The 14,204-nt window shown below is 40.0% G+C and overlaps 1 protein-coding gene across 1 annotated transcript; it reads left to right on the forward strand.

The window, feature by feature from the left end:
- The first annotated feature begins 2,037 nt into the window (after positions 1–2,037).
- Positions 2,038–6,554, forward strand: IQSEC1 (IQ motif and Sec7 domain 1). The gene is made up of 2 exons (XM_010159012.1): positions 2,038–2,316; positions 5,286–6,554. Exon 2 carries the CDS (start codon positions 5,292–5,294, stop codon positions 6,552–6,554), a length of 1,263 nt encoding a protein of 420 aa, XP_010157314.1. The 5' UTR covers positions 2,038–2,316; positions 5,286–5,291.
- Positions 6,555–14,204: the final 7,650 nt, after the last annotated feature.

The raw sequence follows: 14,204 nt of genomic DNA on the forward strand, positions 1-14,204 counted from the left end.
AGCAATCCTTTGAAAGTATTATTATTAAAATGTCAACATGAAATTATAATCAGTGTGGAAAAATTATTAAATAGCTCACAGTTTAAGGCTGAGGAAGGCAAAAAATGTCACAGAACCTAAGAAGGGGGAAGTAGTGATAATTCCTGACTTCCTGTTGAAAATCAATTTACCATACTTGGATGAACAGTACTTACGAATAAGCTTGTAAGTAGGAACCTGTGATGTACAAAATAGTGTGGCCTCACAGGTAGCAGAACAGAGAAACATATTTTAGTGTTCAATGGGAGAATGTGAAGCAGTTGGGTACGGTAGAAATTTTTTTAATGGATAATTTGAGAGAATGATTTGTTTGTTTTTAATGGGTGGTTACACAGTTTCAATGTCACTAGCAAAACTCTGGATAACTTACCTTTTTAAGTTGAAAGCCAGCTGTATCACAAAGGGAAAGGGATTAGCTTCCTGTCAGCTTCCTTTTTGGAAAAAGTGATGTGTGCACACTGAAAATATTTCCAGCTTGGATAAAGTATGTTTGAAAATACCTTTCGAGTAGAGTCATATTTTGATGGGCAAAGAAAGAGGATTTGCTTTCAGTTTTACATGTTTAGAGAAACATTTTGAGAAATCCAAGGGACCTTTTTCCCCTTTACTTAAAAAGTACATAGTGTTCAAGCTAGGGAAGTTTTGCCGACGTTAACCTTGATCTCTTCTGGCACTGCGGTCCGGTAGAGAATGCTCTGTCAGAAATCACTTTGTACTTTGAACTGTTGAAGGGACTGCGTATGTGCAGCAAGGGGCACAGTGTTTCATTCCTGAGAACCAACAGGAGGGCTTTCTTTTTTATGTTCACATACATGTGAATGAAAGCAAAAAGAGAAATACAGGGCCCGATGGGAACATGGAATTTTACTCCTTCAGAGTTTGGATGTACCTGTTCCTAAAACAGAAGGTAGGGGAAGTGCTTCAAATGCTCATATTCATGCATGTGTGGAGTGTTTACCTAGTCCTTTGAGTGATTTAAAAAAAAAAAAAAAAAAGTTAAATTTTGGGTTTTTTTTGCCAATGCTCTGTGTACACAGGATGAGTCATATAGAAAATATTTATGTAAAATATATGAAAGAGATGGAAGAGTGGAAGTGCGTACCCTATTGCAATATGAGAATGCCCTACTGTAAATATAAACCAAATACAGCTTAATATTCAACATCAGTACTTCAGGATAAGGACTGACTAGGACTCAATTTTAAAATGTTTCCTATTGTGTACAACTCTCTTCATAAAAAGGGTTTTTTCCTATCCTTTATTCCTCAGCAACAAGCTTTCATGTGATAACAGTGTGTTTTATTTGCCAGATAGCTTCTGTTGTGTTTTCCCTGCCTGAAACTGTTCTGCCTTCATTAGCTAGAATCGCCATCCCTTGGGATGCTTTACTACAAGCATGCCAAATTAACCCATGGGAGCAGTCTGTCGCTAACAGAGAAATGAATGAGATTGCTCCTGTAGGTATGGTTTCCCAACTTCAGTTTCTAGAAACAAAGTAGCTCACAAGATCCATTAAATCCCAAATCTCCGTTGAGTGACATGAAAGTAATCCTTTTGTATCAAGCCAGTACACAAGTACTGCTTTTACTTGTGGAAGCAAGGGAAGACACAAGTACGCATCTATCACTTTGGGAAGGAGCAGTCTTGTAAGAAATTAAAAGTTTTCATGTATTTTACACAGTAGTTGCTGAGTGACTTTGTCATGATGTTATTAGTAATTACTGTATAAACAGTGCTTGAAATCTCTATTCTCCTGCGTGACTCATGCTCTAAAGATGACCTCTGCGACAGAAACAGTCTCGCTTAGATTACAGTGAAAACTATGGTGTTTGACATGGAAGCCACATTACCCTGTACTAACTGCATCTGAATTTGAATCAGTTGTGCTGGATGTCTAAATAAAATTGTTCTAAGCAAAACTATGCTATTTGTTGCTGAGAATTTTGGTATAAAGTACTCACCTGAGGATTTTCCTGTCTTTTCGTTCTGACTAGTGTTGAGGGTGAAGCTCCAAGCAGTGAAACCGGCACATCTTTGGATAGCCCATCTGCTTACCATCAAGGACCTATAACACACAGTTCAGCTATAAGTCCAGATCATTACGATCATTCTGCTTACGGGCTGTATTCCGTCTCCCCTGGGCAACAAAGATCTCGGAGGCCGAAACTTCAGCACTCAACATCCATTCTGCGAAAACAAGCAGAGGAAGAAGCTATTAAAAGGTCAAGATCACTTTCTGAGAGCTATGAACTCTCTTCAGACCTACAAGATAAGCAGGTATTTGGGCTTTGTTACCTAATTTTTGTCAACAGCAACATGCCTGTAAGATGGGAAAAGTCTTTTCTAGCATCACGTCAGTTGTGCTGTTGAAAACACCATTTTTATATGTTAACGTGGTGAAAGTGGAAGCAGGCAAAATTCCGCAGACAGGAAGCAAACTACTGATTTTGGAGCACACACTGATGATCGGTGAAATTTATAGAGGCCAAGTCTCATTTGCCATCTGTTTGTTGTTTTGAAATTTCAGGTAGGAGAATCATAGAATGTCGTTCTAAAGAGACCTGGAAGAACAGAGCTTGAGCTCTGACTTAAAAGTTGAAGCCCATGTTTGGGATAGCAAATAGGAATCTGGTTTAGCCTTTATGCTCACCATATTCTATGCTGGAGTGGGAAAATTACAAGTTCCTGATTCTTGATCTGGCTTATGCCAGCTCTGCTGTCAAATGGACCTCCATGTGAGATCTAAAACTTTACTTCCTTCTCCATATTTGGCAATCATTTTTGCTAGATATCTTATAAGGGATTGATATAGAATGTTAGACTTACTGAAGAGGTCTCCTGCACTGCAGATCTTCCACAGAGCCTAATTTCGTCTGTCCTTGGCTGGATAGAGAATGAGGACTGCAGATGTTACTTTGTATTTATTCAGAGAGTCCTACACAATCAAAATTGCCAATGATACATAAAGGAAGCTTGATACTGAAGTGTTGCTTACTGCTCATGAAAAACTCGCATTGAAAACTCAGAAGATGCTAAAAAACTATTTAGGAAAACGTCCAAGGCTTTACCTAAAGGCAATGTGCATTAAATATACATTAAAAAGGTGCATTTAATATGCATTAAAATTTATTAGACATAGTAGTCACAAGTCTAGTAAATCACCTAGGCAAATTCCAAACCACTCTCAATTAAAATACCCACCAAAACTCCCTAATTTATAATAATCAATGCTGTTATTTTCTGTGTAAACCTGAAGCACAACATCCTGTTTGCAAGAATGAAGTCCAGGTCATTTATTTTATAGAATATTAGTTTTTGGTTTATTCTTTCACACCAGCTATGCTAGTTTTCTTTAGGTTTGGCATTTAATTTTGAGAGGAGAACTAAATCGACAATTTGTATTTGTTTTGAGATTAGCACAGCAAAATAATATCTTACAGGTTATTTAAACACATGGGACCTAACATATAGTATGGATAGAAACAGTAGCAGATGTGTGACAGCAGTGGCAGGGTTGTGATGGAAGTTCTGTATAATTTCTTTAATCTTCAGAAGGCCTTACAAGTAACCTCATACTCCCTTTGCCTGTGCAAAGGGGGGGTGGGGGGTAGTATAACCCCCTTTTGGGCGTGAAAGGCTAAACAGTTGTTTTAGAGACACACTATAGAAAACGATGCAGAGCTTTACAGATTCCCAGCTCAGAGATCAGTCACAGCGCTTTGAGCTTAGTTAAAAGAAGTTTCAAGATACAGTCAAAAGAACAATTCCTTAGCAGTAGTCTGAGCCCGTCTGAGAAGTTGACCTCCTCAGTTACGCCAGTAGCTGTGTAATATTTTTTGTGTCTAGAATTAAAAAACAAAACAAAACAAAAACAAAACCAAAAACAATTAGTGATTCACATTTAAAAATACTGAGCCAAAAAGCAGATAATCTTTAATGGGGAAGGGGAATGGGAGCTGCGGAACCTGCCAATAGCACTAAAAGAAATACGTCAACTACTCCCAAATGGTAGACATCATGGACTAGAAAATACCTTTTTAGTAGCATTTAGTTCCTTCCATAGAAGGAGGATGAATCCCTCTGGACATCAGTGTCTGATTGTAACAATTACTGTAAAGATCTGTGAAGTAAGAGGGGGAAGGGTGCATGGAACGTTATTAAAACACGGTGTCTGATGAAAAAGGGAACCTGGCTTTGCAAGCAAGAAATGGTTTTTGAATCACTGGAGTATTATGGAAATTGCATGGACTTAACACAAAAATGTTGCCAGAAAAATGGTAGTTTTAAACATAGTACTCAAAGTATTGATTTTTTATGGATGTTCTGTGTTTGTGAATAATATGGATACAGCAAATACTGATCAGAACAGAAATTCAATATTGGGAAAAAATTTGAAATAAAACTAGTTATGTATCTTGTTCGGTGTTTTTTAAGTAAGCAATGCTTTTCATGTTTTGGGAGGAAAGGTTTGAAAATACCTAATGAGGATTCCAAAAGCACTGACATGTAATTTTCACTGGGTTAAATTGGTAGCATTTATAATGCATTTATTATGCATATTTATTATGTTAATTGGAAACGCTGGCAATGTTGAGTGTAATTACAAGAATGAAAATAGATCTGCATTTGTATTTAGGAAGTATGAAATACGTTCTTGGTTTGAAGATGACTGTGTATGCGGATATTCTGTCAGAGAAGCCTCTCTGGAAGCATATGGACTAGGAGGTTCAGTTTTCTGTGAATATCAGGCCTGGGTGAAACAATGCTGCCTGGTTTTTATTCATGCAGAAAGTGATATATGCTTGGAAAGGTGATGGCTACTGTTAAAATTTGTTCCCAAAATATGGCAATTTGCACTATATTTGGATTTCACTTCTCTACAGTTGACCCTGCAGAGAAAGAATGGCTGCATTCGAGTGCTATCTTGTCTGCTTAGACATGGGCACACCAATGCTAATGTGTGAAAACCAAAATTAAAACACACGCACAAATTGCCAACAACCTTAATTTTATGTAACAGTACTCACACAGACATTTTTTTGTCTGTTTTTTTTATCGTGGAGTTTGCAAATGACTATTTGGTTCACTACTTGTGCCGTTCTTAGTCTGGAGCTTTGAGCTTTTTCTTCCAAAACTAGTATACGCTTTGAAAAATTTCTGAAAATTGAAGTTGTTAAAAGAAATATACTTTAGCCTTGTTCTAACCTGCATCAAGTTATCACTTAATTGTGTTCACCCTTTCACAGGTGGAAATGCTAGAACGGAAATATGGAGGCCGTCTCATAACTAGACATGCTGCTCGTACTATACAAACAGCTTTTCGCCAGTATCAGATGAACAAAAATTTTGAGCGTCTTAGAAGTTCTATGTCTGAAAATCGTATGTCAAGACGCATTGTACTGTCCAATATGAGAATGCAGTTTTCCTTTGAAGGACCTGAGAAAGTCCATAGCTCTTACTTTGAAGGAAAACAAGTTTCTGTTACAAATGATGGGTCAAAGCTGGGATCACTGGTGCAGTCTGAATGTGGTGACCTTGGAGAGTCAGCTACAATGAAGTCTCCAGCAGCATCTACAGATTTTGCTGATGCTATAACAGAACTGGAGGATGCTTTTTCCAGGCAAGTGAAATCCCTCGCAGAGTCCATTGATGATGCACTGAATTGCCGTAGTCTCCATTCTGATGAAGTCCAAACTCCGGATCAAGTCAGAAGTCGTGAAATGGAAAGGGATAGTTGTGCTCCAACTAAACCAGCAATTCACAATGTGGATCCCAGGAAGCTTGATGAGATGACAGCGTCATACAGCGATGTCACGTTATATATTGATGAGGAGGAGTTATCTCCACCCCTTCCCCTTTCCCAGTCAGTAGACAGACCATCCAGCACAGAATCTGATTTGAGGCTTCGGTCTGTGAACTCCTCTCAAGAGTACTGGTCCATGACCCACAAAGATGATAAGATAGACACTGATACGAGCTGCAGGAGTACCCCATCACTGGAATGCCAGGAACAGAGGATGAGAATGGATCACCTACCGTTGCTAACTATAGAGCCTCCCAGTGACAGTTCAGTGGACTTGAGTGATCGCTCGGAGAGGGGTTCGTTAAAGAGACAAAATGCGTATGACCGAGGGATCACTAGTCAACAAGGAAGCCCAAAACACATCCCTCACAGTATTCCTGCCAAGATTATATCCCGAGAGGAGCAGGAGGCTAGACATAGGGCCAGGCCTATAGATAGTCATTTAGCTATCAATGGCACAGCAAACAGGCAAAGCAAATCAGAGTCTGATTATTCGGACGGAGACAATGACAGCATCAACAGCACTTCCAACTCTAATGATACGATAAATTGCAGCTCAGAATCTTCTTCTAGAGACAGCCTGAGGGAGCAAACCCTGAGCAAACAAACATACCACAAGGAAACTCGCAACAGTTGGGATTCCCCTGCCTTCAGTAATGATGTTATCAGGAAACGCCATTATAGGATTGGACTGAATCTTTTCAACAAGTAAGTACAGTGTTTCCTCCTTTTCTCTGAGTTTGGTAGAAACATAGGCACTGAACCAGGAATATTTTTCTTGTATCAGGTATTAAGACTGGTGTCTGATACTGACTTTTCAGTGAAAAAAAAGCCCCTCAAGGTGACTGTTGATGTTAGAATACATACAAGTTGATGTCTTCATAGTTAAACAGCTTCAGGGGAAACAAACAAAAAAATAATGTGTATATGTATGGTAGTAAACTCTTGAAGAGGGTGGATCAGATTCCTTTCTTGTTGAAAAATATGGTGGCTTAATCCTGATCCTTTTTAGTATAACAGATTCCGATTTCTTCCTGCCCTAATCATGTAGGGATTGTAAAACATGTCATATGGGAATTAGAAATAACAAGCGTGTAAGATGAATTTTCTGTTTAACGCAGGTAGGGCCCAATTTTTTTTCAGTAGATTTCGTCAGAACTTTGATATGAAAAAATAATGCGCAGAATATTTTTATGCTAAATAAATATTCTTTATCATAAAATTATCATAAAAATTTTATTTCTGCCTGTGACTTAATTTTCCCATATGTGGAGTTGTTTAAATTTTTTATAAAATAACTTTCTCAAGTTTCCTTGGTTTATTGAAATAGTTTGTTCTTTGGACGCTCCTATGTGGCTGTAGAAAACCATGAATATTGTGGTAAAGGCTATCATTTAAGATACTGCTCTAAACTCTGTATTCACATTACTGGAGTCTCACAGATCTCATTAGAGCTATAATAATCTGAAGATAAGAACAGCTGGGTGGTTGGCATTAAAATTCCTAGTTTTTCTCACTGCTTAGTTGATGCCTAGTGTGCCAGTTTTCCTGCCCTAGAACGAGCATAGTTTACTTACAAAGCTCCTCAGAACACTGAGATGAAACATGCTAAGTGCCAGAATTTTTTTTCTTTAAAATACCATTGGCAGCTCACAGTGTTTGTATAAGTTTTTTGAAGTTTTCTAGAGTACTAGAGGATTTCTCTATGAATATGTTCTAGCTTCTGAAGAGCTCATAGATTTCGACCTCGCTTCAGTGTCTCCTACAGCTTGAATGAGTTCAGCCCTCCGTTTCATTAGCAGCGCTGTGATTTGTTTTGTTTGGATTAATAGGTCAGTGGTTCATCATATAATAATACGCTGTAACACTGCAAATGATTAAAGCTTTTTGATGCCATCACCTGAGGCTGTGCACTACAATACCGTGCATGGATCAGCCAGGTTTGGCTGTAAAAACTTTCAGGTTTGGTTTTTTTATCTTTTTACAAAGTTAATAAGCCTATACAGAAGCTTTTAGTAAGTTGGCAGTCATTCAGTCATGGGACCTGGACAGCTTTTAGTGCTTATGAAGTAAACTTGAGTAGGAAGATACATCAGTTGGCTTTTTTTTAGAAGATTGGAAAACATTAACATCCTTGGGGTAGGGAGGAAGGTGCTGGTATTGTGTGTCTGACATTTAAAAGACTTGGTGTTTGCTTGGTTTTTTGCACAGTAATTAAGCCTTAAACAGTCAATGATCAGTGAACTTCAGGCTTGATAATACAGTGTTTTGAGTCAATTGCAGAAGGGTGTAAGAAAAAAAGGTGAATGGAGAAAGTGCTCAAGCAGAATGCAGTGCGGCATGAGAGCATGGGAAATTGCCATACCATGTGGGTAGGAGGGTGCGAGTGGAAAGAACATCAGGAATAGAGAAGAATAGAGGCTGTTCTTTGAAACACATCTAGGCGAACTTGCTGCATGGACTTGAACAGAGATAAACCTTTTTTATATATTGGCTGGTTGTAAGATGACTTGCAGTTTCTTAGCAGCGAGTTCTTTAGATAGCACTGCGCAGAACTCCGGGCAGCTCCTCTGCATGATCTTTTGCTGTGTGCGATGGTTTCATACCTCCACTTCATTTGATCTCCAGTATCGTTACATAACTGAATATTCTCATTACCTTCTGCCAAGTAACTGATCCTATTGATAGCTCAGTCCCCGAGTATCCCATGTGTCTAGGTTTTGATTATGGCTTATCAGGTCCACAGATTGTGACATCTCATTAATAGCCTTATTTCCCCTCTGTGCAGTGTCAGGTATCGAGCCATCATAGAATGTGCTGGTGCATGAATCTGTAAACTCTTTTGAAAAGGCAGCTGGGAAACTTCCAAAGCTTAATTCTTTAGAAAGTTCAGGGGGAGACTGAAGAGTATACCAGTGGGATTGCCAGTTGCCTTTTGTGAGGTAAATGAAGGGATAGAGGATGTGTTCGGTATCTGTCAGGATTTACAGGTGATCATTTCTTGAAGATGATGAATCGTTTTTCCTTTTAAATATCTGCTGTACAGGCACATTAGTTTAACTTCTGAGCTCTATGCACACTGTTCTCAGCACATGTATGTTAGAGCATCTTGTGTGCCCAAATGCCTTTTGAAAAGCAAGCCACAACCTAGAATGCCAGTTTACTTGGTGAAGGCTGCTATTTCACACGCAGAACAGTCTAAGAGAGGATTGCCCAGCCTAGTGAGACATGGGCCAGGAAGAGGGTCTGCAGGTCACATGGACTTTGTACTAGTTAGTCCTGGCTTCACAGTCTCTCTCTCAGACATGGTAAAAATGCAACTGCCCAGCATCTGCTACGAGCCAGGGTATGCTATGTACTCAGTACCATGTAGCAACTGCTGTGCTTCATATCAGAAGCACATGGCCAGATGTACTCCCATAATCACAGAATCATTGAGTGTTTTGGGTTGGAAGGGACCTTAAAGATCATAGAATCATAGAATGGTTTGGGTGGGAAAGGCCCTTAAAGATCATCCAGTTCCACCCCCCCTGCCATGGGCAGGGACACCTTCCACTAGACCAGGTTGCTCCAAGCCTCATCCAGCCTGGCCTTGGACACTTCCAGGGATGGGGCATCCACAGCTTCTCTGGGCAACCTGTTCCAGTGCCTCCCCACCCTCTCCGGGAAGAATTTCTTCCTGATATCCAATCTAAACCTCCCCGCTTTCAATTTAAACCTGTTACCCCTTGTCCTGTCACTACAGGCACTTGCAAAAGTCCTCTCCCAGCTTCCTTGTAGCCCCTTCAGGTACTGGAAGGTGCTATAAGGTCTCCCTGGAGCCTTCTCTTCTCCAGGCTGAACAAGCCCAACTCTCTCAGCCTGTCCCCATGGCAGAGGGGCTCCAGCCCTCTGAGCATCTTCGTGGCCTCCTATGGACTCGCTCCGACTGGCCTATATCCTTCTTATGTTGAGGACAATGTGACGGGATACATTTTTTTAGTCTGCTCTCCAGTTTCAGATCAATGCAGCAGAATCATTTAGATGTCTCTAGACCCCGTGATCATTCGTGACACGTTTATGATCATAAAATGAGGGAGTAGCACAAGTCTTGGCAGTGAGCATCTGAGAGGATGTGTGCTTCACCCATGTGGAAGGACTGTGCAGAACTGAAAGAAGCGGCTTTGAAGTTACCTATCACAAGAAGCCAGTTGTTTTCCAAATGTCTGCATCTACTAGAGGAAATTTTAGGGATGTCTTTTACAAGAAGTTCATTGCATCTTTGAAATCTTCCTTGCAAATTAAGATCCCAAACTTTAATTAACAAATAATCATGCTATTTCTTTCTGATACGTGAAGCTTGGCTGAAATGTGGAGTTTAGAACGTCAAAGTAGTGCATGAATTGTAGTAAATACTTGTGCTTTGTGCACTAGGAGTGTTGAAAGAATGAAGTTTCAAAAAGCATGGTAAGGCACTACCCTCACAGTTAAAATTTCAACAGATGCTTTACCATTTTTCTGGCTTTCCTATATTACAGTAATAATTTTCAGAAGCCAAAATGCAGTTTTGTTACCAGAGGCCCTTTATTAGAATAGCTGATTATGGGCAGAGTAAAAGTTGAGCACAACTGATGGTCTAGTTCACTTAATCACCATTATATACAAAAGCCCCCATTTTTTCTAGGAGTTCTATCGCAGTTGTTTCAAACTATAACTTTGCATTTGATTTTGAGCCTTAGTGTTGATTAAAGAAATACACTTTTTTAAAAGTTATTTTGTGGTTTCCACTATACTAGAACATACAGTATCACCCAAATAGAAGGATTTCTGCCAAAGAAATTGCAACTGAGCTTCTGTACATTCTCCTGGTGTTGAATGGCAGTAGTGATTTCACCCTGTCAATAGGCTGTCAGATGGTGGGTTCCCATTCACTGCCTTCCGAAAGGGAGGCTTGCAGGTGCGTGCCCAGAGAGCAGGGGCTCCCAGGGAGGCTTGCTGAGGCCAGCTGTGTTGAATTAGGCATTTTCTTCAGTGTGCTTTGAAAAGGATGTAGTCTGGGAGAAATTACACTGGAAACCATTCCTCCCTTCTAGGCAGAAGGAAAACACTACCTAGAAAGGTTTATTTTGCAGGCTCCAAACCCTGCCAATGCAAATCCAGCCTTTGAGACTGGTTTGCTTGTAAACAAGGCTTCAAGAGGGCTTTTGACTGCTGCTTTTTTAAAAAAAAATGGAACAGAAAAAAAGTAAAAAGGGCTGTGATCTTATTTTCATGTTTGTTTTGACTGCAAGCTGGAAATACCAGGTTTACCAGTTATTGCAGCCCAATCTGGTAGGATTTTCAGGTTCCACTCTGCTACCAGTGCACTGATGGTTCTAACAGATTAAATAGGACCGGATGGTTTTTAACCTGAGTCGTCTGAGGAAACATGTCCTGCCCTCGGGTCAACTTTGCAGTCGGTAGCAGCAGACTAATTCTGTGCTGAGCTGTGAGTCTGTAGGGAGAAGTATATCGCCACATTCCCTTCTCTTGTACCACCATGGTGGTGGCTGTAACTCTGGCTCCTTGCCAAGCATTTGTGGCTACCAGGTACTTTTCGTTAACGCTGCCCTCAATTACTGTCTCCTCAGACTGCAGTGTCACACCCAGCTGGGCCATGCCAAATAGTGCATGGTGTAGGGATTATTCTGTCTTCTCTTGGGTTGGGGGTACCAACACTTTCTGCATTAATAAAGTATTTTCAACAAAACTTGGGCAACATTAGCATGGTATGAAAATATGGTGCGCCTGTGCCTAGTATTATAAAATATGGAGATAAAAGTTTGCATTTCTCAGATTCATTTGTTAATGTCGCAGAGACTAGAGTCATGTTTAGTATCTTTTTTGGGATATCAGCTATTGGAAGACATATTTTAATGTCCTCTAATCTGGCAGTATTACTGTGCATTGTGCTTTCTAGCCATGGGGGCCAGTCTTGCTGGGGCCAATTTCTGACGTTGCTGGTGAAGAGAGCCTGTGAAGTACAGCTCGGGGGCCAGTTGCACCATGCTGCTCTGCTTTTGTATGCTGTGGCACCATTTTGTTGAGGGTTTTTTTTGTGTAGTGTTTTGTGGAAGGTTTTACGGCCTACTCTTGCACATACATCTTGGAGGTAAATGGACGTGACACTTTACATTGCTAGAACAGAGGCTAGGCTATAAATATTTTTACAATAAGTTTTCCCAGATGTCTTTCGTCTCCCACTCCCCTTTTTGTCCTCTTTTGCTTTCTAGAAAGAGCAGTGACAGATGGAAGACTGTTCCCTGTGTGTCCCTAGTCCATTACAGTGTAATGTTTTGAGGAGTTTTCTGTAGCTTCATAACAGGCTATTATAAAGGTTCCCACTCTTCCAAAGTTCTCTCAAAGGATTTATTGACAGAGCTGAAAAGGCATGAGTATCTGTTTGCATTATGCAGTCATGTATCATCTTTTGACCTGTAAGCCTTGAAAGCCCTACCAGCTTCATTTATTGCATGATGGGGATTATATGGATATTTGAAATTTTAAAATTGCTATTGATATGATTTGGATGCTAATCCAGGAACAGACTTTTTAAAATGGGTCTATATTCCTTGGAATCTTAATCTAAGTATTTATTTACTAAGCAGATATGAGGATTTGTGGAGTGCTGCTGGGGTTAGACTAGGTAGAAAATTGCAAATTTCAATTTATAGGGAAATTTTTGTTGGAAATCTGAGACAGACAATAATAATAAATGTGAGAAGGCATGTTTTTCATTATCCATGAAAGCAAGCTTTAACTGTTCAACAGAGGTATATGGTTTCTATCATTTACACGCAGGTAGAGATTGACGGTAATTTGGATTCCTGAATACTGTTACATTCAGAAAGTACTGCAACTCTTTTCTGTATTTTAAATCCTTAAAAATTGCCTGATCTTATTTGTGTTTTTTCAAGAAGTTTGCAAGTAGCTGTTAGTTTAAATACTGTAATAAGTGTACCAATCCGAAGTTCCTCCATTTACACCAATCACATGCCTAATGAATTTCACTTAAGGTGCTGAACATAATTTCTGTGTTGCTTTTAGTCAGGTCTTAGGGCATCCATTCAACATCCTAATGTCTGGTCTGAAATGTGTTTTTTGACAGGCCCCCTTATAACGTTAAGCTGAAAGATTATTGGAAACATTTCTAATGATCTTAGACTTTATAAGCGCAGATCGGGTAAGAGGGAGAAGGTTTAAGTCAAACTAAGTTGGTTCTCTTTACCTTAGAATTAATTCTTTCATTTCATCAGCTGATCTTTAATATCTTTGCCAATCATGTACCTTCTGTCATTTTTTTGGAATGATTGTGTAGGAAGAGGAAAGCTTAGACAAGACACTCGTTCAGGATTTTTCAGCAGAGCCATTTGTCATCCTGTTGTATATGCTGAAAGGGACTTTGCTCTTGTTGCAACATCTGGACTGCAGATTATTCAGCCACAGACAGTTCCAACAAAAATTAAAATCAAAGCACTCCGTGTAGCTTGTCCTCTAACATGCTGAGGAGTTAGTAAGAAGAGAAGAATGTTCTTAGTATGACTCTCATTATTTCTGAAAACGTTTAGCCCTAAGTGAGAACACCCAATGAAAAAAAAAAAGCTTTGTGCATTTTGCTTTGTTCTGCGCATGTTGCATCTTTTTTCCCTGAGGACCCATTTCTCCTCCTTTTTTGCCCAAATGGGTGCTTTGGTAGCATACATTGTCCTGCCATAAAAAAAACCAGCTTAAATGTAAAACTGAGAGAATTCAACCAATTTAAGTGCCAGTTTCAAATATGGGCGCAAGGGTTGCTTTGATTGGCATTAAAAGGGAGTATAAACTTTACCAGATGTTGAAAGCCAGTCTAGGTTTTGAAAGGCTGCACTATGAGCAGCAGTAACTGTGCGAGTGTCCCTGGAACCACAAAAGAGCCATTACCTCATCCTCTGCCGCCAGCTCCGCCTGCCCTTAAACATTCCGGGCACACATCTCCCTCCCGGTGCTACGTGCCAGGAATGGGTAACTGCTCTGCTCTAACAATGCCAGGTGCCTGCTCGGGGTACAGTCAGTTATTAGAAACTTACCCTATGTATGGACAAGTTTGATTAAGAGTGAGAGGGCACTCACTCTTCCCTCCTGTTTAACAGTTCACACCTGTCTGCTGAATTGGGTTTTGGTGGATCTGTAAATGAAAAATCTGGAGATATTAAACAGTGGTTTTGCACTGCCAGTTTAGAAGGTATCCCTTTTAAAATAAATGTGGTTGTCAGTGCTTCCCATTGGCAGTCAGCAGAGTTGCAGAAATCGAAGCTGTTATGTGTAACTGGGGTGAGGGTGTGGAAAGGCTGTGGACGTGGTTTTC

The sequence above is a fragment of the Eurypyga helias genome, unplaced genomic scaffold (assembly GCF_000690775.1).
Source record: "Eurypyga helias isolate BGI_N326 unplaced genomic scaffold, ASM69077v1 scaffold36609, whole genome shotgun sequence".
Taxonomy (NCBI): domain Eukaryota; kingdom Metazoa; phylum Chordata; class Aves; order Eurypygiformes; family Eurypygidae; genus Eurypyga; species Eurypyga helias.

Coding starts and splice junctions, on each gene's coding strand:
- IQSEC1 (XM_010159012.1), top strand. CDS start 5,292: ATGCTAGAACGGAAATATGGAGGCCGTCTCATAACTAGACATGCTGCT.